Here is a 23,867-nt window from a genome sequence, read left to right on the forward strand (position 1 = left end):
GCTCATTTCTTTGGCGTTTTCGTGTGTCCGAACCTCAGGCAGAACCGAGCCGGGCCTGCTACTGACACTGACCACAATTGTGTACAATTGAGTGTAGTGAGTGAGTTTCCCAGTGGATTCAGCCGCGCCAATTACCATCTCACGTGTTTCTCAAACAAATTGCCGACATAAAGACGTTTGTCAGGTAAAATCCAAGGGTGGGAGTGAGTGTGAGCTGGGCGTGCACAGACTGCAAGAAGGGGCCGACGCCTCAGCAGCAACAAGAAGTGTTATGGTGTCCGACCCAGGACCCAGGACCAGGACCCACCCTGTTTTAGAGGCCCTAACAGAAGAGACTGGAAATTCTAGCAGTAGTTCAGAGCACTCTTCACTGACGCTCGCAACGGGTTGCGCGCAACCCCCCAGGAGGGCCAGGGCTCGCCCCACGGGGCCGGGCCGCTGCGGCAGCGCCGCGCGGCACTGGCGGCACGCGCGCGTGGGCGTGGCAAGGACAAGGACGCCGTGCTGCCTCAGCTGGCTCGTTCCGAACAGCGCTTTCTCGCTCTGTCTCTCTCGCACCCCCGCGGGGAGACCCACGAGTGCGAGAGAGACAGAGCGACGAGCCCGCGGTCGGCCCAAGGCCCTCTGGGATAAACTTGGCGCGCGGGCCGCGGCGCCAACGTGGCCTCATGGTGGCCCGCACCGACCCGACGGCCGGGCCGACCCCCAGCGGGGACGCCGACGCGGGGAAAGCGGGCGCGCGTTTGAAGCGGCTTCGGCTTCGGCACCCCGGCTGACGACACCCCTCCTCCCTCCGCCCGGCTCCGCCCGGCAAGGTTAGGCAGCGGGGCGCCTCATTGAATGAAGCCATTTCGTCTCGGCGCGCGGCGCTGCGGCTTGCCTGGGCTTGCCCGCCAAAAGGCTAAGAATAGCGCGGCCAATGCATGGAGTGGAGGCGCCCGCCGCCCCGCCGCCTCGCTCTTGACTTGCTCCGCACGCTATATTAACTCATCGCCTGGTGTGTGTGTGTGTGTGTGTGAGAGAGAGAGAGAGAGAGAGAGAGAGAGAGAGAGAGAGAGAGAGAGAGAGAGGGAGTGTGTGTGTAGTGTATGTGTGTGTGTGGTGTATGTGTGTGTGTGGTGTATGTGTGTGTGTGGTGTATGTGTGTGTGTGGTGTATGTGTGTGTGTGGTGTAGTGTGTGTGTGGTGTATGTGTGTGTGTGGTGTATGTGTGTGTGTGGTGTATGTGTGTGTGTGGTGTATGTGTGTGTGTGGTGTATGTGTGTGTGTGGTGTATGTGTGTGTGTGGTGTATGTGTGTGTGTGGTGTATGTGTGTGGTGTGTGTGCGTGTGTGTGTTGCGGTCAGTGGCGGGGGTCAAAGTGATTCGACAGCGCGACAAATTGAATCGCCGCCCCGACAAGTACTACAAGTACGCCGCAGCGCAAGCAACGCGCCGCAAGCAGCGAGAGTGGCGCCAGCGAAATGATCGTGACCACCCCAACGAGCTCGCCACGCTCGCCACTCACCAGGGAGGGCCGGGCTAGGCTACATTTTCCTACTTTTCCGGAATCCCGTCGCCGTGCGTGTTTGTGACCGCGAAGTTCTGTCCTCGCGACAACGAAACGCCCGTCTTGAGCACCCTTCGGCGCCTGTGAGGTAGGCCACCTTTTCGGCCCGCTAGACACCCCTGTGGAGACGGTGGCCTACCTCACCCCTGTGAAGGAAGGGGCAAGGTAGGCCACCGTCTCCACATGGGTGTCTTGCGGGCCGGGAAGGCCAGGCGCTGAAGGCCACACAAGCCGTGCGCTGGGAAGGGGCTGCTGCCCGGCTGCTGCCGGCAGGGTCGACATGAGCCCCATCCCGATTGAGCCCGGATGACCTGAGCCCCGGCCAGAGCCCCGTTTGAGCCCGACTTGAGCCCCGACTCGAGCCCCGACTGAGCCCCGATGGCCAGAGCCCCGACCTGAGCCCGGTTCGAGCCCCGACCTGAGCCCCGTTTGAGCCCCGCTTGAGCCCCACGCCAAAAAACTTCCATTTTTGAACTTTTTTAGTGAAGATATTGCAACTTTTTGGCGGGGGGCTCAAATGGGGCTCAAACGGGGCTCAGGTCGGGGCTCGAACCGGGCTCAGGTCGGGGCTCTGGCCATCGGGGCTCAGTCGGGGCTCAAGTCGGGGCTCGAGTCGGGCTCGGCCGGGGCTCTGCCGGGGCTCAGGTCATCGGGGCTCAATCGGGACGGGGCTCATGTCGACCCTGCCCTGCTGCCAAACTCATTCGATGAAATTAAGCGTGGCCCGGCTTGGCCACACGCAGAGGTACGAAATTGAACCTCGGGGAGGCACTGCGTTGCGGTGACGACGACGACGACGGGCTGGGTGACTCGGAACCAGTGGTCAGCTGGAAGGATCTGGAAGGATCTCGACCGCCCTGTCCGTCCATCCCATCCGACACCACCGCGTGCGTCAGGGTCGCGCCGCGCCGCCTCAGCGCGCCGTTCTGCTTCAAGATGCACTTTTTTCAAAACGGCACGTTCAACTTGCCCAACCCGCTGCCGGCCGGTGTCGCGTTCCACTTTGGGTCGCCACCGCGTCGGTCGGATGTGGGAGCGGTACACTGCCAAACATCACTGGTGAAACTGAAGCCTAGTTTACGTTTCATTCGCGCATCCCCTGAGTGGTCGTGAATGGTAATGCATTTTTACAGCATTTTATGTGCAAAATGCACTTGTAATGCACGTTACGTAGAATTCTAGAGCTCTTTGTGGGGGAGGAGGGTGGTGACAACTGAAAGGAGATGCATAAATTTACAATTATTTATTTATGTTTTTATTATTTACATTCATCTTTCATACAGCTCTAGTTTCTCGATGATATAGTAACTACACGTATTGCACAAGTTGATGCCCAATATGCGAGTAGTGAACCCACGGGACGTCTTCGTGGCCTCACTACTGAACACTCGGGCACACTCTCAAAATTAAATGTCGTGGCACGATCAAAACAGGAAATGCCGCATAATTGAAAACCGATTAGATAAAGGTGGTCGAACGAAATTTTGCGCACAATGAGTGTTTTCTCTGTGCTTCTGGATACAGAAAATTCCAGCACAATCACACTTTCTCACATAGTAGGCGCTGTGCCTCTTGGCAAGATTCAATTTCGAGCTCTCGTCACGTTCGAGAGTGACTGCATGGCCCCTTCGCTGCGAGCCTCCCTACACAACATAAACCTACTCGACGCCCGCAAATGAGCAAATAAAAACGTCGACAAAATTAAGCTTAGAAAATGTACAAAATTGGTAAGTGGGCTGCTAATGAGGCGGTACGACAATGATGAGGATGGCATGGCCATGGCGTGGCGCTGCAGCGCATGGGCTGGGAATGCCGGCAGTCGCCCCTATCACCTTTATGACATGAGGATTACACGGATGGGCGACATGATCAAAGATATTGGCGGGCGAGATAGCGAGCAAATGTCGTTTAAACGCATCGTACCGTTACTAGTGAAAATGACATGACTATTTCTACACTCTGGAGGGGGGGGGGAATAAATTCTAGTTTACAATTACCATTAATGTAAATCGGATGTGCTGTCGTAGACAGTGTCTACACGGACGCACGGCGCGGCCTCACACGCGAGTCATTCACTTAATCTATTATTTACAGGCTGAATCGCACTCGGTAGAAAAATCACATTGTCTAAATTTTGAAAAAATAAAAGTGAAAAAGGAATGGTTTGAAAGTAGTTTTTAACAAAATGGACTTGAAAAATAATCTAACAACATGACGCGTTGTTTTCCTTTTTTCGCTAGTTCTCAGAATACAACAGACGTTGTACGGGGGCAGTTGTTGCACTGAGTGGCTCTTATGGTGGCCACTCAGGGAGGGCCTGCCGCCGTGCCGTGTCGTGCCGTGTCGTGCCGTGTCGTGCCGTGCCGCCGCCCGGCAGAGGCGCGTGTCCGATAGCAACTCTCCTGCCTCCTGCTGGGACGCCGCAGGACGCCAGGCACGACACTCCGGCAGGGGCAGGGCGCCGCGGCACCACCTCTCGGCTTTTATCTTATACGAATAAAATCACAGTGCTCCTTCGCCGTCACCAGATAAAGCCCGTCGCCGCAGGCTCGAGGCTTTCATCGGTGGCGAGCGCTTTTAAAGTTAATTTCAGTTGGTTTTGTACTGGCGCGCTTGGAAGTCTTTGCTGGTGCGTTCAGCCGGAGGCGCCGCCGATCAGGCCGAAGAGTTTCCGGAACAGGAGGAACTTGACCTGGAACCAGAGAGGAGTCGACGTGAGCTTCCGCGGGCCGGAGTACCCGGACACGGCACAACGCACAGTGGGTCGGAAGGCCGTCCGGCTCTGGCGGCCAAAATCAATAGTATCGCCAATAAGGGCTTAAACGGAACTGGCGACCCCATCAATAGATTCCTGGATCCGAGAGCAATCCCATGGTGGGGTCACACGATCGGTTCGAGTCCCATTTAGCGACTCTGGAGCTCAAAACGCACCTAGAGTTTTGGCCGCACTCTTCGCCCTTGGACGCCGTGGCTACTTACCCTGAGCAGCAGGCCCACCCCGTCCGTGAGGATCCTCAGCTTCTCGTTCAGGAGGTTGCCGTTGCCGCCGCCTCCGCTGACGCTGCCGCCGCCGCCGCTGTTGGATATCCCGAGGATGGAGGAGAGGTCGGAACCTCCGCCGCCGGAGCTGGCGCCGGCTCCTGCGTCACCCTGCAGGACGACAAGGATGGTCAGGCATCGGCGCCCGGGCCGGGCGAGGCGCGCGTCGACGGCCGCCAGGAGTGACGCCACGGCCGAGCGGCCCCTTGACTTGGCTGGCAGCCGCGGGGACTCTACTCATGAGAGAAGGGCGCCCGAAGGTAGGCCACCCACCGCGCGGTCGCGCCGCATTGGCTGCCGCATTGGCTACCATTACCATTAAGGGCTAGACCACACATGATCGTATGCCATTTCAGGCCCGACACATGCCCGCCTGCACTGCAAAACGAGACATGGCCGTCCTTACTAAGGTGACACTTTATCCCGGCGGAGAAGAACCACAGCCAGTCTATTGCTATTGCTGGCGGCAGAGCCCCGTTTTGGCGGGAGTTTTTCTCGCTCAATGGCCGCACGGCCGCTGGCCTTGTGCGCCCCGATAACACTTCACTCACCTGAATCCCCACGACAAGAGCTAGAGGAGAAAGTCACAGACGCAAGCACTCAAGAACCACGCCGACAAACACACAAGCCGGTTCGCACTGGATTCACACGGGAAGCCCGCCAGCCTGAGAGTGGGACGAGCATGCTCTTGCGAACGGCACACACACGCCACTGGAAGGGTGCGTTCTGAGGGTTGATTTCGAACAGCGCTTTCGTCGCCTTGTCTCTCGCACTCCTGGAGCGTCTCCTCGGGGCGCGAAAGAGAGAGGGAGCCACGAAAGCACCGTTCTGGGAAGCAGCCCTCTGGTTTCCGGTCTCGCGAGAAGCATGCCGCGCGGTGTCCCGCTCTCGGGCCGGCGGGCGCTTTGTTGACGCAGACTCACCCAATCGACCCTCCTAGACTCACCCCGCCGCCGGCGCCGCCGCCGCTGCTGGAGCCCAAGAGGGGCGTGACCAGCCCCAGGATGGAGCCGGAGTCGCTGCCGCCGCCCGCGCTGGCGCCGCCGTCGCCGCTGCCCTCACCGCCGCCGCCGCCGCCCTGCGCCAACGGCCACACGTGTCATCGACCGCCGGAAGGTGAAGCGTCAAGTCCGGCTTTTGCGCGACTTTGCTTTGCGTGGTTCTATTTATGTACAGTGCACCGTCGGTCAACCAATACGCGCGCGGAACAGCCGCTCCGCGTGGAGTTCATATTGCTGCCACGTTCACAGGTATGTACAGATTACTTTGATCGCATTGGCGTTGTCGATTTGTTGGCAAATTTACATCGCGGCTTTAGGCACTTGGTACACAATTCACTGTTGAAAATAAAATAATTTTGGAAATTTTCGGAGATTTTGCAGGGAACGAAAATTGCTTCTGGTCTTTGGAAAATTCCGAAACCGCTTACGTTTCTATTTTGAACGAGTTTCCTGCAGGTGCAGTGCAAAAAATATCTCGAAACGCGAAGCCTCAGGAAATTCCCGAAGAAGCAATGGAACGTACTTCCAGGATTTTCCAATTTATTTTTAAAAGTGAATTGTTGTCAAGAGAAATAAACAGTTATAGTCAAAGACAATACAATAATTGTTGTCAAAGGAGGTAAACCTTAATAGGGGCATTAGTCCATCACCGATTACTTGGAAGCTTCATTATGTACAGGCAAACCATGGGTTAGGAAAAAATATGTACAGCTAAATTATGTTTTGGGGACATAACTGAGTGTTAGTAGGAAATTTTTCAAACCATGCCTTTTTGTCGACTGTTAGCAACGACCGGGAATTGTTAGTAATCCGACAGCACCAGTTAGCGCAGTCATTCTGACTTATTGATCACCGACTCGGGCCAGTGGATCAATACAACTTACCGACAGCTTCACTCAAACCATTCATAATCTGTATCAAAATAAAACACTCGAATTTTTTAAACGCTGAAAATGCACGGGTAATCGGAACAAAATCATAGCTGATGCTAATGGCAAAAACAAAGATGAGATGACGTTTGATGAACACTCGGTGCTTACGGATGGTCCCCCTGGCCCGAAGAGCCCCGTGGACACCCCGGCCAGGACCTCCACGAGGGGGGTGATGGCCTGCAGCACGGCCCCCACGTTGCTGCCGCCCCCGCCCCCTCCCTCGCCCTCCGCGTCCTCGTCTTCATCCTGGCAAAAGACGATTGAAAATATAGTTAAACTGTGCACACCTGTTTTACAGTGCTCACTCCGTTGAAAGTGCTCACCCCTCCCGAAATTCCCTCGAGCAGCGGTTCCGCCAGCTGCAACAGCGTCCCGATCTCCAGGGGCTCCTCTCCGGGCTCTCCCCGCTGCAAACACCGCACACCGTGCCATTAGATTCGCGTCAGTTTCCTTAAAAACCGAAGAGGTTGCGAGTGATTCTCGTGGTTACCTACCCCTGACAAGCTCCCTAGCACCTGAGGCAGCAGTGCCAGGGCGGCGGATAGATCTGGGGGCTCTCGGTTTCCCTGAGGAGGAACAAGGTTCGAGGTTCATTCAATTTCATTTTTTTTTTCCGTCGGGATGGCGGGATCGGATGGTCCACTCACAATGCCACTGAGCGAGCCGATGATGGGGAGCACCGTACCTAGCACGGCCTGCAGGTCGCTGCCTCCGCCGCCGCCCTCCTCACCGTCCTCAGAGCCCTGGGCAGCGAACAAGAAAGGTTTCAACGGAACGAAATTTCAAATTTACCGCTGAATGACTTTGGTGGAACAGGGCTCACCTCCGTGGCGCCGCGGGCTCCACCGCCCTCCGCTCCGCCGCCACTGCTAGAGCCCACCAGGGTGCCGATGAGGCTGACGATGGAGCCGGAACCGTCGCCCTGAAAGATGAGAAATTGTTTGCTTTTATGGTTCAAGTGCGTTTCCTTTTGAATTTTTTGAGTGAGATCAGTGCTGTGCGGTACTCACGTTGGGGCCGTTGGGGCCACTGCTGGAGCCCAGGAGCGGCCCGATGAGGCCGAGGATGGAGCCGGACCCCGAACCGCCGCCGCCCTCGCCCATCTGGAACGAGTGGAACGGGACGAGGGGGTTAGACAGGGTGCATCGTTGGTGCCGACAGTGGGCCAGAAGGCGGCGCCGGTGACTAAAACTCTAGACGCGTTTCGAGCTACAGATTCGCTAAACAGGACTCGAACCGAACGTGTGACCCCGCCAATGGATGCCTCGTTCAGAGAGCAATCCGTCGGTGGGGTCGCACGTTCGGTTCGAGTCCCATTTAGCGACTTTGGAGCTCAACGCCTCGCGCTGTAGTCTCCCTTACCATGGGCCCGCTGCTCGATCCCAGCAGGGGCGTCAGCAGCCCCAGGATGGAGCCAGAGTTGCTGCCGCCGCCGCCGCCACCCTCAGCCATCTGCAACGAGGGAAAACGTTTTTACATGAGGGCTGACAAAAATACACGCACCGGGAGGTGTCGGGTACACCTCTGTTGTGAACTCACCCCGGATCCGCTGCTGGACCCCAGCAGGGGCATCAGCAGCCCCAGGATGGAGCCAGAGTTGCTGCCACCGCCTCCGCCGCCACCCTTCTCACCTCCCTGCCACAAACAGAAACGGTTGCAATTGGCGGACTGCAGACTGACTCCAAGAGTCGTTTTCTTCGCTCTATCTCTCTCGCACCTGTACGGGACGCCCCATGAGTGCGAGAGAGGCAGAACGATGAAAACGACTTTTTGAATCAGCCTGCAGGGGAAGGTTAGGTTAGGCGCGTCGCTGCACATGACACGGAACGTACCCCGCCACTGCTGGAGCCGCTGCTGGACGACAAGAGGGGCAGCAGCGAGGACAGCAGCGGGCCGACGAGGTTCAGGATGGCGCCCGAGTTGCTGCCGCCGGCGCCGCCCTGCCAACCATCCACTTCCGGTCAGAAGACGAAAAGGGCGCGAAGCGTTCGCAGTGTACGAGACTGGCTACCGACCCCTCCGCCCTGCTGCATGTGGGGCGCCGCGAACGGGATGGGCTGCAGGCGGTCCGGCACGCCGGGGACGCGCTCCACCTGCTGCGGCTGCGCCTGCCTGCGCGTCCTGGCGCCGCCCTGCAAAACGCTCAAGGACACGTTTAGAGGGGAAGGACACGCTGCGCGTGGCGCGGCCAGCACACACCGGGTTAGGTTAGCGTCACTGCGGCGTTAGTGTCCATGCGCATGCGCGGGGGGCCGTGGACGGCCGTGGCCTCGCACTCACTGAGCTGGAGCCGAGCAGCGGCGTCACCAGGCTGAGGATGGACCCGGAGTCACTGCCCGCCGACGCGGACGCGGACGCGCCGCCGCTGGGGGCGCCGCCGACGGCCTCGTTGGCGCTGTCGCTAGTGCTGGGCGCGTCGTCGTAGCCCTGCGAGTGGGGTGGGGTGTGACGCCGGGATCACGTATCGAAAGCACCCCCACACGATGCACAGTGGGCCAGAAGACCAGCGCAGGTGGCCGAAACTCGGGACGCGCTTTGAGCAGCTCCAGAGTCGCTAGGACAGGACTCAAATGGAGCGTGTGACCCCACCAATGGATTCCTCGTTCGGAGAGCAATCCATTGGTGGGGTCACACGCTCGGTTCGTGTCCCATTTAGCGACTCTGGAGCTCGAAACGCGTCCAGAGTTTTGGCCGCCTCCACCGGTCTTCTGGCCCACTGTGCCATGTCGCGCCATAGCGATACTCACGTTCCCGCTGCTCGTTCCCAGGAGCGGCGTCACCAGGCTCAGGATGGAGCCCGAGTCGCTGCCGGCGCCGCCGGAGCCACCCTCGGAATCGCCGCCACCGCCTCCCTGAAGACCGCGAAGAGAGTCACTACGCGCTCCACGAGGATAACAAACACTTGCAGTGCAGGCTCACTCCCAGAGGGGGCCTGTCCCCATCGCCCTCATGGGTACCCTCGTATGGGTGTGAGAAAGACAGAACGACGAGACCTCCCCATCAGAATCAGCCTGCAGGAGAGAATGAACTCACGTTGAGGGAACCGCTGCTGGAGCCAAGCACGGGGGTGATGAGGCTGAGGATGGAGCCGGAGTCACTGCCCGGGGGAGTGCCGTTCTCGAGCTCCTGGAACAGGGAAAGGCCAAGTCCGTCAGGCAGCCGCCTCGCCTCGCGCCTCGGAGCAGGCAACCCATTCGACGCGACGTCGCCCCAGTGCTAGTGCACAGTGGGCCAGAAGACCGATGGAGGCGGCCGAAGTCCTAGTCGCGTTTTGAGCTCCAGAGTCGCTAAATGGGACGCAAGCCAAACCTGTGAACCCACCAATGGATTGCCCTCGGAACGAGGAATTCATTGGTAGGGTCGCAAGTTCGGTTATAGTTCAGTTTAGTGACTCTGGAGCTCAAAACGCGTCTAGTATTTCGGCCGCCTCCACCGGTCTTCTGGCCCACAGTGCAGTGTCAGGCCGGCAGACCGACTAGCAGCACGCCGTCGTCGCCAACGCCACAATAAGTAAGCTTACGCGACGCACCCGTCGAGAGGGTGGCCAACCCCTGCCTTGCCTAAGGCATTTCACAGAGAACAGAGCTCAGATGGCTAGATGGCAGATTGTCTAGTAAGCCGGCGGAGGTCGGACACCCATCCGTACGAATTGTTGCCTACTTATGTGGCAACACTGCCGCGAGGCGCTCGTCTGCCAGGTTGACGCGGACGTGTCTGATTGACAGGCGTGATGACGCGCGGCGAAGTCAATGGCGGAAGACGATGGCGGCGCGCGCATTGATTAGCGCCCCACGGTTCGCCCGGCGGGGCGTCCATGGCGAGCATGGCGTCCATGGCGTCCATGGCGTGCATCGCGTCCATGGCGTCCATGGCGTGCATCGCGTCCATGGCGTGCATGGCGTGCATGGCGTCCATGGCGTGCCGTCCATGGCGTCCACTCCACGGGGTCCAAGGCGTCCAAGGCGTGCATGGCGTGCATGGCGTGCATGGCGTCCGTGGCGTGCCGTCCATGGCGTCCACGGCGTCCACGGCGTCCATGGCGTCCGTGGCGTCCGTGGCGTCCGTGGCGTCCATGGCGTGCACGGCGTGTCCATGGCGTCCATGGCGTCCATGGCGTCCGTGGCGTCCATGGCGTGCACGGCGTGTCCATGGCGTCCATGGCGCGGGAGGTTAATTTCCTAACAGTGCTCTGCTGTCTCTCTCGCACTCTTGAAGCGTTCCGCCGGATGGGCGAGAAAAATGTAAATGCTCGACTTTAGGCATAGAGAGACTAAACTTTGTGCGAGTGTAAACTCAGAGCAGGGATCCTTAACTTACCTCATAAGGGCATCATAACGTTATCATAAGCGTTAAAGTTATTACCCTTAACTTCTAACATCTTTTCAAAAGGGTAGGTTATTTTTTTATGTCTCGAATTTGTGTGGATATACTTTTGCAAGTACTTTCATAAGTCCGTACCCTTAACCTTTAGCGAACATTGTCTTATGTTACGTTATGAAAGTAGTGTTAGTTAAATGTTAAGTTAAGTTAAGGATCCCTGACTCAGAGTGAGTCTTCTGGCGGGAAGAAAGGCTGTTGGCTGCCTCTGGCTGCCTCTGGCTGCCTTTGGCGCGGACGGCCGCCTCCACTCCAACGCCGCGACCCCCACCGATCATGAGGCATGCTGGTCGCGTACCGCGTACCACCGAGCGGTCGCCGAGAGGTCGCGTGCCACCCTCTCTCTCGCTGACACTCTCAGTCTCTCACTCCTAAAAAAACACAGTAGGCCAGGAGACCGATGGAGGCGGTCAAAATCCCGGACGCGTTTTGAGCTCCAGAGTCACTGAATGGGGCTCGAACCGAATGAGTGACCGCACCAATGGATTGCTCTACGAACGAGGAATCCATTGGTGGGGTCATACGTTCGGTTCGAGTCCTGTTCAGCGACCCTGGAGCTCTCAAAACCCATCTACACTTTTGGCCGCCTGCGCCGTTCTTCTGGTCCACTGTGCGACGCGCCTGCATAGTGGCTACCCTTCTGGCCTCAGGTACTCACGTCCGCGGGGTCGCCGCCGCCGCCGCCTCCGCTGATGCCCGTGATGGCGCCGAAGCCGCCGCTGGAGCTGAGCAGGGAGGACAGGATGCCGCCGCCACCGCCGCCGCCGTTGTTGTTGAAGGCGTTAGCGCCGCCGCCGATGTAGGCGCTGTAGGTCGGCCCGCGGTTCACGGGGCCCTGCAAGGCATCATCGGCGAGCATAAGCACAAAGACTAGCGCGGGTAAGACTGAAGCGCGGTGTAGGCTTCATTCAAGCGTGCAACTACGCTCGAAGACTTAACGCTTGAAGCCAAGCGTGGAGAAGAAATTCTCCCATGGGTCGACCGGAGAGGAGCCGGACGGAGGACCACGCTTGAAGCCAAGCGTGGCAACCACTACGCTTGAAGAAATGCGTAAAAGGACGCTTCATTTCTACACAGTGGATTTGCCAGAAGACCGGTGGAGGCGGTCGAAGTCCCGGGTGCGTTTTGAGCTCCAGATTCGCTAAATGGAACTCGATCCAAACGTGTGACCCCGCCAATGGATTGCTCTCCAAACGAAGAATCCATTGGTGGGGTCACACGCTCGGTGCTAGTCCTGTTTAGCGACTCTGGAGCTCAAAACGCGTCTAGAGTTTTGGCCGCCGGTGCCGGTCTTCTGGTCCACTGTGCAGCGAGTCACGTTCGCGAAGGAACTTGGCCGCTCTCACGAGCCACTGCGTGTACTCACCGATCCGCCCAGCAGCGAGGTGATGAGCCCCAGCGCGCGCTTGTCCCTGCGCACGTACTGGTCCAGCCTCTGCAGCTCCTGGGGGTGGCCGCGCGCCGCGCGCGCCGCCTTCAGGATCTCGTCCTCCAGCTGCTGCTCCACGCGCACGGCTTGCACCGCGCCGCGGATGCCCTGGTCGTGCGCCACGTCCACGATCAGTTGCTGCAAACGGAAAGAGAATGAGCACACACTGTAAAAAAAGCTCTTCGGAAAATTTTCATACTGCAGTGAAAACTACAAAACAGGTCCGGTCCATGTGTAATAAAGTGTCCCGCACGGTATAAACGGCTTCTGGTTTTCCCAGCCCTGGAAATGACCAATGTCTCTGTCATAGGCTGCCTGGCAAATCCGGGTACCGTTTTTACCGTGCAGTTTGATTCCGAACAGTCGCGGGAACTCTCCGAGTGCGAGAGAGACAGAGCGACCGTTCGGAATGACCGTGCGGCGCGCTGCCGGATTAGCGGCCGAGGCTAAAAGCCAGAGCGTTTGCCCGCGAATTTCGAAACGGACCACGGGCGGGTCTCTCTGTTAGCGAAAACAGTGCGAAGGTTGGCGTGCTCTACGCGTGCGGTCAGCCGCAGTCCGTCCGCCTCGCCTCGCCTGTCCTCGTGCGTGGCTGGCTGGCGTGGCGCACGCACGTCCTTCCCGCCCCCCCCCCCCCTCCCCCAAACGGAGTGACAGCTTTATGGCTACGCATCGCCCTGCGCCCTGGGAGTGCACGGCACGGCACGGCACGGCACGGCACGGCACGGCACGGCACGGCACGGCACGGCACGGCACGGCACGGCACGGCACGGCACGGCACGGCACGGCACGGCACGGCACGGCACGGCACGGCACGGCACGGCACGGCACGGCACGGCACGGCACGGCACGGCACGGCACGGCACGGCACGGCACGGCACGGCACGGCACGGCACGGCACGGCACGGCACGGCCGCTGCGGAGCCTCGCCCCCGCCCCCTGCAGGGAGTCCCCGAAGCCCCCGCAGTCGGACCGTCAATGACTGGAGCTGGCCGAGCCGGGCCGGACCAGCGGCGAGCCGCCTGGACCCGCCTGGACCGGTCCGCGCGTGTCCGTGTGTGTGCGTGTTGTGTGTGCGTGCGTGTGGCCGCGCTAGCACGTGTGCAAACGTCCAAAGCAGCAGCCGTGAGCCGTCGGATAATGAGGAAAGTGCGGCGCCGTTTCTGCCGAACGACATTTCTCTCCCGCGGATTACACAGCGCCGTGCTGCGAATAACGGAATGACGCCGCCGTGCCGCCCCGTTGGGCAACGCTAGCAACGCGCAGCGCCGCGGCGTGCTGTGCGTTTTCTGTGCTCGATTTGCGTTGCTTATTTGCTTTGCCGGCGTTTGCTGGCCGCGGGCGGGGCGCTCCGTGCGCAGAGTGCCGCCAGTTTTGACGCACTTCGACGGTCCTTGGGTGCAATGTGAATGTGAATGTGCACTTTGCGCGCTGCTCCGCTGCTTTCCCCCTGTCCCGCAGGCTTGGCCTGGGTTGGCCACGCCTTATCTGAATCTGGATCCGAATGCGGACCAAGGTCGCCGCCGCAAGTTGGCAGGCCCTCTCTGACGCACGCCACGCCGGCCGGGCCGCTGGCCTGCTGGCCCGGCGGGCCGAGCGGGATCGGGAGCACTGGGCTGCAGTGGGCAGCACGTGGGGCGGGAAGGGAAGGGAGAACCAGTCGCCGGCCGGTTGTTCGGTTGTCCGTCTCGGCCAAGCTCGGCCAGGCTCGGCTCGTTCGGTCAATAGCCAAGGTTAGTGCAGCGGGCCGAGACTGGACCAGTCCGGCAGGGCCAGGACTGCACTCCGCGGCCCGCTTATGTAAGGGGGTGAGGGGCCCGCCGGGCCGCGCCCAGCGCGTACAGCAGGCAGGCCCGCGCGACGCCCGTGCTCGACGGGACTGCATCCTGGCCGCCTGGCACGGTAGGCAGGCCCGCGCGACGCCGGTGCTCGACGGGCTGCATCCACAGCCCTTGCCGGCCATCGCCGCCGAGAGGGTCGCTGACCGGCACTGAGTCAGTGGCCGCTAGGCATGCCGATGTGGAAATCGGAGCGCGCGCTCGACTAAAATGTGATTTCTGTCCTCGGCGAGCCAGAGTGGTTCGCATCCGTCTCCGTCCTGGCTGTCCGCTGACCTTGATGAGGGCGTCCCGGGCCTGCTGCAGCCGCAGCTCCGCCTGGTCCAGCTGCACCTGCGCGAGCCTGGACTGCTCCCTGGCCTCTTGCACGCGCTTGGACGTGGCCGACGTGGACGACGTGGATGACGTGGACGACGTGGCCGACGTGGAGGGCACGGGGACGGCCTGCGCCAACTGCAGCACCGCCGCGGCCAGGGCCAGCGCCCCTAACCACGCGCCCGCCATAGATCTCCTGCTGCGCAAACAAAACAACAAAACAAAAACATTAGACAGTTTGACAGAAACGCTGTTCAAATGTGATTTTCTGCTCTAGGACGTGACCTGGCCCTGTGGGTAGGGCGACGCTGCCTAGATCACGTAGGCACCCTTTTCCCAGTGTCCGGCAGTCCAGACGGAACGCGAGCCCCATTCCCACGGCTGGGTGGGGTCACCGCCACCGCAGTGGTGCCCAGGAGGTGTCATCACTCTGGTCACGCTGTGGGCAAGGTGCCGGTGGTCCAGGACACTGCCAGAACACGGCCAGGACACAGCCAGGACGCGGTCAGGACACGGCCAGGACCCTCAGCAGGAAGCACGCTGTTCACGGGCATTTTACCGGCCGACCTGTTTTTAGCTGATACCTAGTTCTCAAAGTCTTTTGTTTTTCTTTTGCCGGTGTAGGCCTGCTTATTTGCGTCCCGGCCGCCGCACGCGCTGCTGGCGGTGAGGCGGTGAGGCGGTGAGGCGGTGAGGCGGTGAGGCGGTGAGGCGGTGAGGCGGTGAGGCGGTGAGGCGGTGAGGCGGTGAGGCGGTGAGGCGGTGAGGCGGTGAGGCGGTGAGGCGGTGAGGCGGTGAGGCGGTGAGGCGGTGAGGCGGTGAGGCGGTGAGGCGGTGAGGCGGTGAGGCGGTGAGGCGGTGAGGCGGTGAGGCGGTGAGGCGGTGAGGCGGTGAGGCGGTGAGGCGGTGAGGCGGTGAGGCGGTGAGGCGGTGAGGCGGTGAGGCGGTGAGGCGGTGAGGCGGTGAGGCGGCGAGGTACCCGGCTGAGCCCGTGCGTTAGCGTTAGCGCAGCCCTTGACTGATGGAGCGGGCGGGGCGCCGCCGCCGGGCACCGGGCCGGCTGGATGGATGCGCCGGTAAAAAGTGACAAGTGTTGTAAGATTTGTTGCTCGCTGTCGCGCGCGCGTGTGTATGTGTGCATTGTATGCGTGTGTGCCCCGAGAATGTGTGCGTGTGTGTATGTGTGTGCGTGGAGGGGCCGCCGGCCGCCTGCCACAGGTACTGAGCGAGCAAAGACCCAGCCAGTGGCCCGGTCTACTGAGTGTTCAAGGCAAACCCCACAATGAAACGGCGAACGGTAACGAAGCCCGCCCGGCTGCTACGCGCTGCTGCGGGATGTCGCGAGGCGTTGTGAGCAGTCAGGGGCCAGAGGGTAGTGTGACAGGGCCCCGGCGGTCTGTGTGCGACCTGCACGCTGATTCCAAGAGTCCTCGGTCTCTCTCGCACTCAAGGGGCGTCCCCTGTGCGTGCGAGAGAGACAGAGCGACGAAAGTCTACTGCTCGACGACATGCACGGCCTGCTGCTGGCGCCTGCGTGGTCGCCGCCGCCGGGTGGCTCGCTGTCAAGGACCCTGCCGCGCCAAACGCGCCAAACAGGTAGCGGCCTGGACATTAGCGACTCCCTGCGAGAGGAAAGGCTGCATTCGGCGCTCCGTCTCCCTCACGCCCCTGCGGAGCGCCTCGCGAGAGAGACGGAGCGACGAAAGAGCCGTTCGATGTCAGATCGACGCCGAATGCCACCGTCCCCATGGGCGGCCTGGAGTACGCAGGGCAGGGCTGCCCGGGGCGAGCGGCTAGGAAAAGCAATCGCCCAAAGAGACATTGCTTAGGAATGATCATTAGTCTCGATAAGAAAAAGAAAATGTCGACACATGTGCCATGTTCGGATGGGAAAAAGTTGCCCTATGAAGCGATGACAATTTGGTCAACTTTGCCAATTCGCCTAAGCCCAAACCCCTTGGAGACAAAGCAAGGATTCCAAGGCGGCACACCGCGCATGCGCACGCGTCGAGCCCAGGTCCGCCGCCTTTTTTCCGGAATGACAAAGCAGGGTTCCTGTGTTGTTTTTGCGGCCCGCGGCGTAATGCCTGCCAAGTTTCACAAGGCGGGGATGGGATGCGCACTGCATGGCCACAGCCTATGGCCACAGCCTATGGCCACAGCCTATGGCCACAGCCTACACTGAAAAAAAAGTGTAGTTAAATTTACCACACTGATCCTAGTTAAACGAGCATTAGTTGATATGACTAGAATTCTAGTTATTTTCACTAGATTTTTAGTTACATCTACCAGTATGGGTGTGGTAACATTTACCAGCCATCTAGTTAAAAATTCTGGTAAATTTTACTAAACTGTGTTGTAATTGTCTCCACACTTAAAATCCTGTTAAACTGGATAATTTTGTAACGTACTGCATCCACACAGTCCCCAGCAACCTTCAAAGTTCCGCTTTGAGCCGAAAATCCCTCCTTAATCATAGCGTGAGATGAGCGGCCGGACGACGCGCAGAGTCCTCAGGTGACGGCGCCGTGTCCCCACATGTGGCGTGATAGCGCAGTGGTAACGAGCTGGGCTCGTGTGAAGAAGGTTCGGAGTTCGACTCCGGGCAGGGCTGAGGCGATAAACGATCGCGACTCAAAGATGCGTGATGCTTACAAGTTAACTTAAACATCATCTTCATTTTCACATTTTCTTTCTCTTGTTCTTCTTTATTTAGGCTATATTTTAACTAAAAAATTTAGTTATTTTTACCACACGAGGGGGCTGGCAGCATTGTGAGGATAACCAGAATTCTGGTAATTTTTACCAGATGGACGCTAACTAGGCAGTGTGGTATTTGTTACTAGAATTCTAGTTGGTTCCTATTTTACTACACATTCTGGTAAATGGCACTAAAATTCTGGTTGACCTAACTAAACTTTTTTTTCAGTGTATGGCCACAGCCTATGGCCACAGCCTATGGCCACAGCCTATGGCCACAGCCTATGGCCACAGCCTATGGCCACAGCCTATGGCCACAGCCTATGGCCACAGCCTATGGCCACAGCCTATGGCCACAGCCTATGGCCACAGCCTATGGCCACAGCCTATGGCCACAGCCTATGGCCACAGCCTATGGCCACGGCCCGGCTCCAGGACAACACTGAGCCGAGCTGCTACACGGCAGGGAATAACACAATTAAAACGGATCGGCCCGTTAATTATGCGAAAGTGGGGTGCCAACACACTGCAAATAAAAAAGTGAGAAAACGGGACTCGCCCGCCAGGTTGATGAATGCCTCATTCGAGGCAAAAGCGCAAGGTCGACGCCTGTCCGGTCCGACCTGACGGCGGCCAGCCGGGCGAGGGCGCTCGCATCTCATCACTGCATCTCATCAAGCTCAGCGGACAGCCAGCTGACGCGGACACTCAAACACGAGGACGAAACAACCGGCAGTCGAGCTGAACATCGATCCTGGACCAGCTGGGGTTCTCTTTGAAAAGAGGCTGGCTGCCCATCGATGTTGGACGACTTCGGCCAGTCTAACACGAAGAATGGGCCGAACAGCGATTCATTGCGACCTCAAATTAACTTCCAGATGTCACCAATGCATCCACGTACACCTTTGGCTCGAAATCAGGAGCCATGCGAACCGCACGAGTGAGCCAGAAGACCAGTGGAGGCGGTCAAAACCCCAGACGCGTCTTGAGCTCCACGCTCCACAGTCGCTTTAGAGAACTCGAAGCAGAGTTACCCCACCAATTTATTCCTCGTTCGGAGAGCAATCCATTAGTGGGGTCACACGCTCGGTTTGGTTTTTCCCCCCTTAGCGACTCTGGAGCTCAAAAAGCGTCCGGTATTTTGACTCCCTCCACCGGTCTTCTGGCCGCCCGCTGTAAGCCGCACGGCGCCCGCCTGGTTCACGTGATCAACAATCCAAGCTAGCATTCGTCCTGTCGCGTTTTTAAGGCTAGGCGCACCGAAGCTTCACAGCTTTGCATATCAGGCAGGCCCCTCATGATTGGGAGCGCAGCCGCCGCGTCTGCCGGCGACCGTGGCGCCGCCTGGCGGCCCCTCAGTGCCACTCAGCCAGGCGCGGTGATGTAACGGCGCGGCGTTGACTTAGGTCAGGAGCTGGACGAGGAGGCGTCCCCGGCTTGGGCCGCTTGGGCGTGGCGGCGCGGCGTGGCGCGGGGAAAGAGAGGAGTCCAAGAGCGCGCCGAAGCGAGCCTTGCCAAGGCGCGGGGCCTGGAGGCCGCACGGCGCCGCACGGCATGGCCGCCACCGCGCACGCGCACGCACGTCGGGGTGCCCATGAGTGCCACGGCGCTTCTCCGCCACCACCACGCTGCGCCACGCCTCATGACTCACGGCTCTCTTCTTTCCGGCTGTCGGCCTTTAACCGCTTCGGATTACACGATTGGCGTTTGCATGGAGCGAGCCCGGGCCGGGCCGGGATGGCTGGGTATCTTTCTCTCAGCAAAGTCCCTCTCATTCAGGCGGGTATCCAAGGGGTGAGTCGCCCATGACAAAGGGCCTCGGAGAGCTGCCGCAGGGGACAGAGCTGTCTACACTCGAAAAAAGGAGTCACTCCTTTTGCCTACTTACAGGTGGGTTGTAAGTCGAATGGCCTTCCCACCAGGCGTTTTATTAGGATCAAAAGGAGGAGGTTATGACCCTCCCCCCCCCCCCCACGATACGGGCATGGCGGGGGTCGGACCTCTCTCTCGCACGCACGCACTCCTCTCAGCGCCGTCTTTCTCCCTAGCCAGGCCGGGCCGATTGGCCGATCGGGCCGCGGGCTGTGTCTCTGAGACCCCTGGGCCCTGCCTGGGTCACGGCGGTCCCCCCCATACGCGCCCGGACGGTTTGGGGCCGTTCGGACTCGTTTTTCGTCGGTTTTTGACTGCCCTTGGAGGCCAGCCTTGCAGTCCCTCGCTCGCCTTGAGGTCCGGCGCGACACGGTACGGCACGGCGTGGCACGCCACGCCACGGTTTGGGCAACGACGTCGTCGCGCTGTACACCGCAATTAAGGAGGAGTGCCATGCGTGCCTTTCGCTTCGACTCGGCGACGCTCGGCGACCCGCTGGCGCGGCTAGCGCGGCTAGCGCACTGGCTGCAGTGTTGCCAATAGAAAAATGACATGCACCCTCGTTAGCCAACTGTAACGGCCAACGGTTGGCGGCGCTGATGAGCGGCTCGGGGGACTGGGGATGGCGACCGTGGACGCGATGATGGGCACTAAGATGCCCGTGCCCGCAGCAGCCCGCAGGGCCGGTCAGTCGGCCAAGGGGAGACTTCGAGCATTCACTTCGGAGGGGTTGGGGTACCGCACTGTTGCTTACACTCTAAATATGGGGTGCCCAGAAACTGGGCGCCTTTGTCGCCCGCCCCACTTTTTAGGGTGCCAAATGTCGCCCAGTTCCTGGGCACCTTTTTCACCCAGTCTCGGGGTGGACAAACCATTAAGAAACCTGCCTTCACCCATGGCTCAGCAGCGACTGAGGTGCCGAAGGTGCCCAAAATCTAGGCACCTTAGTCGCCCAGGATCTAGACACCTGAGCATGCTCTACCATGGGAGAGGGCCGGTTACTGTATGATTTGTCCACCCCTAGACTGGGCGACAAAGGTGCCCAGAAACTGGGCACCCCATATATAGAGTGTAGTTGCAGACCGCTAGGCCGCCGCACTGACCCCGGCAACAGGCACGTGCTTGCGCTAAGTCTCCGGGGGCCGCGAAGCGTCAGGCATCAACGGAGGCCTTCCTCAGTTCCAGAGTCATCCTATCGGCGGCTTGGCGGCTTCCTCCGGTTCCCCGAAAGGCCCCAGGAAGAAAGGCTGCAGCGCGTCGCCGTTTCTTCGTACGTCGAGTCGGAGAGCGCGGCACCAACCATGGCGGCACAATGGTGCGGGCCTCCGTGTTCGCAGTGCGCGGACGACGCTGCGACCGCCGCCACCGTGTAGCGTGCGCCGCGTGCGCCGCCGGATGACAACATGACCGCGTCGCGACCGTCGCGACCGCGTCGTGACATGCCCGCGACGCCTGCCGCTGTGGCGCTGTGGGAAGCCAGGCCAAGCAGGCGAAGCCAGGGCGGGGGCGTGGGTACACTGGTACGGACACCAGGCAGGGCCTGGCAGGGCCTGGCAGGGCAACCCCTGCGCGTACCCACGACGCCGTGCCAGGCGCCGCGGGACCGCGCGTCGCCCAACGTCGCCATGCCAGCGGCGCCCCCACGGAACTCGAGCAGCAGCCTGATTCCGAACATTTCATCGCTCTGTCTCTCTTGCTCCGCACTCCAAGAGGGGCACGGCAGCCATATTTTTGGAGTCGATGCACGCGTTGAACGCTACTACCCCCCCCCCCCCCCCCAACCCCTCCTCTCACACACACGCCCGCACACACACGCACACACGCACACACACACACACGGGCACGCGTGACAGTTGGCCGCGGCCGCTCCTTGAACCGGGGACCGTAGATTTCGAGACAGCGCGGCACAGCGCAGCACACGGGATGCCCGTCGGTGACTCTTCTGCCTGGATTGCAGCAAACGCTTCGCGCACTTAGACTGGCGAGCCCTTCTGCTGCACACACTCACAGGCGCACTCTCTCTCTCTCTCTCTCTCTCTCTCTCTCTCTCTCTCTCTCTCTCTCTCTCTCTCTCTCTCTCTCTCTCTCTCTCACACACACACACACACACACCTATACGTGTTTCCCCTACACACACACACACACACACAAACGCGCGAACAAGCGCCGGGACACACACACGTGGTCGTCACGTGGCGCAAAGGGTCACCATCCGATGGGCGGACTGAGGCTGCCCGCTGGTCTGGCGTCCCCGGCGCCCCCTTGAACCTGCCTTCGGGCGCCTTCGGGCGCCTTCGGGCGCCTTCGGGCGCCTTCGGGTGTCGAATGTCGAAACCCGAAGGCAGCAACGCAAAGGCCGCAAAGGCTCGGCCCGGGCGATCCGGCTGAACCTTTCCACGGAGCGGGCAGCGAGATGCGGGGCTGCGGGGCTGCGGGCGGCGCAGGCATATGGCAAGGCCGACTGGGATTCAGATTCGGATTCACTCGCCTTGGTTCATCATTGTCTCGGCGTCTCGGGGCGGCCAGACCGCAGCCACGACGCAACCCGGCCCGGCGACCCCCAATTCCCACCTCCCAGTTTGGAGGAAAGGAAGAGTGGTGTTGAAATGTCCCTTTCGGGAGGCGCGGGAACGGATGCACAAACGGTTAGTTTGGTCGGATGCATTTTTAGCAGATGATACCTTTGACATTCAATTCAACATACCTGGAAGAGTTCAAACGAGAACAAGACACTGTAAGGTGTCAGCTAGCTTTTTTTGTCGTTATACTTGTTCTATTCACTGAGATTCCAAACGCTATGAGTATAGCACGTATGGTGCAATGCGCTGTGATATCGCACCATACGTGCAATGCCACAGCCATATTGCACCTTTGGTGCAATGCTTCCCGAAAAGGCCCTATGCTAATGCATGGGAATTTGGAGGCATTGCACTTCATGTGCAATGCTTTTGTATTGCACCAATTGACGCTATACTCATAGCGTTTGGATTCTCAGTGTTGGCTTTTTTTGCGAGCATCTAACGGCCGTCTAACATTGTTGACATACTTCGTGATAAGATACTGATGAAAACCATTCATTAAAAACCAATTATAATGACTTATTTTTTCTTATGAACATGTTTTGGATAATTATTTTTGAAGCCCAACGGAAATGGAAACTGATAAAACTTGTCACGCAACCTCTATAAACTTTGTATTGGAAATCCCCTGAAAATGCCCTGAACAATGACGACAGCGTGAGCTAGACAAGAGCTGTCTGTATGATAAAAACACGTGACTACAACCGTTCAGCAGGGGGTCTTTCTCACAAAGAGTGCACTATCCTTAACCGCATCCAGTGGACTGTCGGGCACTCGGATCCCTGTGCGCACTTGCCTTTGCTTCTGGCTGGTGTAGGCGGGGAGCGCGTCGCGCCGCGTCCACTGTTCGATCACTTGGGGCACTACTTGACGGAGTCACTGCTGGCTATGCAATCCACTGCGATGCCGGGGGCTGGACTGTTCACCGGACTGAGACTCGAGCCGAACTGAAAGTCGGCATGAGCCTGGGTGGACAATGCCACCTTGCCATGCCTTGCCGTGCGTGGCTGGGCTGGGCAGGCCGGGCGGGTGGCGTATAGGGGTGGGGCGGGGTGCCAGGGTCAGACGGGCCGGGCCGGGGCCGGGCCGGGGCCCTCGGCGACCTGGCGATGCACGCGGGGATACCGTCAGGACCGCGACGCCGCGATGCAGTCCTGCCCCCCCCCCCCCCCCCCCCCTTCCCCTCCCCCCACCCATGGCGCGGAACGGCGAGGAGCCGACTCGCCGGCGCGGAGCCGCGCGGAGCCAAGCCGGCCCGGCTGGGCTGGCTGGCGGCTGGCTGGCCGGGCCCGGGGGAGGGAGGGATATATCGTAATACCACGTGCAAGTTTGGTAACGCGCGGAGAAAAACGCACGAGAAAGAAGAGCGCGGCAAAGCGACCAAAGCGGCCAAAGCGGAGACACAGGAGGAAAGGACAGAGGGACAGAGACAGAAGAAAGGACGGCGGCGCGACGGCCGAGGACCGACCGAGGGAATGAGGGAATGACAATGAATCCGACAGCACTCAGAAGATCTTCTGGTTCTTCCAGTGGGTCCGCCATCAGACGGTGGATTCCCTATCACACATCCACTGCACAGTGGGCCAGAAGACCGGTGGAGGCGGTCGAAATCCCGGACGCGTTTTCAGCTCCAGAGTCGCTAAATGGGACTCGAGTCGAACGTGTGACCCTGTCGATGGATTTCTCTCCGAACGAGGAATCCATAGAAAGGGTCACACGTTCGGTTCGAGTCCCATTTAGGGACTCTGGAGCTCAAAACGCGATTAGAATTTCGGCCGCTCCCACCTGTCTTTTGGCCCACTGTGCACTGGAATAGAGTAGTGAAATCCGCACCTAAATGCTTAGTGGATTGTTTCGGATTGTTTCCCTGGGCGGGCTGCGCTCAGTGGGCCAGAAGACCGGTGGAAGTGGACAAAACTCTAGACACGTTTTGAGATCCAGAGTCGCTAAACAGGCCTCGAACCGAACGTGTGACCCCGCCAATGGATTCCTCGTTCGGAGGGCAATCCATTGGTGGGGCCACACGTTCGGTTTGAGGCCTGTTTAGCGACTCTGGAGCTCAAAACGCGTCTAGAGTTTTGTCCGCCTCCGGTGGTCTTCTCGCCCACTGTGCTGCGGAGTGATGCATTCTCCTTTACCTGCAAAGGAACAGGATTGGGTACTGGACGAGTCTGGTCAACAACGAGCCTGGACCGTCCGTGGGTTCTTGTTGTGCGTGGGGCTTTGGCCCGCGCTG

General features: G+C 59.6%; 2 protein-coding genes and 1 long non-coding RNA gene across 3 annotated transcripts; all 3 read right to left on the reverse strand.

Moving 5' to 3' along the window:
* Positions 1-2,777: 2,777 nt before the first annotated feature.
* LOC117649676 lies at positions 2,778-5,589 on the reverse strand. The gene is made up of 3 exons (XR_004587990.1): positions 5,512-5,589; positions 4,529-4,699; positions 2,778-4,241 (listed from the first exon to the last, which is right to left on the reverse strand). It is a non-coding gene; the product is annotated as an uncharacterized LOC117649676 (long non-coding RNA).
* A 711-nt stretch (positions 5,590-6,300) lies between these two features.
* Positions 6,301-8,206, reverse strand: LOC117644905 (putative lysozyme-like protein). The gene is made up of 10 exons (XM_034384663.1): positions 8,061-8,206; positions 7,884-7,973; positions 7,532-7,624; positions 7,345-7,443; positions 7,169-7,264; positions 7,016-7,087; positions 6,845-6,928; positions 6,746-6,767; positions 6,474-6,536; positions 6,301-6,368 (listed from the first exon to the last, which is right to left on the reverse strand). Exons 1-10 carry the CDS (start codon positions 8,091-8,093, stop codon positions 6,301-6,303), a joined length of 720 nt encoding a protein of 239 aa, XP_034240554.1. The 5' UTR covers positions 8,094-8,206.
* Positions 8,207-8,314: 108 nt separating this feature from the next.
* Positions 8,315-22,593, reverse strand: LOC117644948 (homeotic protein female sterile-like). Its single transcript, XM_034384809.1, has 8 exons — positions 22,428-22,593; positions 14,442-14,679; positions 12,265-12,465; positions 11,557-11,733; positions 9,555-9,647; positions 9,269-9,373; positions 8,904-8,948; positions 8,315-8,461 (listed from the first exon to the last, which is right to left on the reverse strand). The coding sequence occupies exons 2-8, from the start codon at positions 14,667-14,669 to the stop codon at positions 8,315-8,317; spliced, it is 996 nt and encodes a 331-aa protein (XP_034240700.1). The 5' UTR covers positions 14,670-14,679; positions 22,428-22,593.
* Positions 22,594-23,867: the final 1,274 nt, after the last annotated feature.

This window comes from Thrips palmi, unplaced genomic scaffold, assembly GCF_012932325.1.
Source record: "Thrips palmi isolate BJ-2018 unplaced genomic scaffold, TpBJ-2018v1 HiC_scaffold_1, whole genome shotgun sequence".
NCBI lineage: Eukaryota > Metazoa > Arthropoda > Insecta > Thysanoptera > Thripidae > Thrips > Thrips palmi.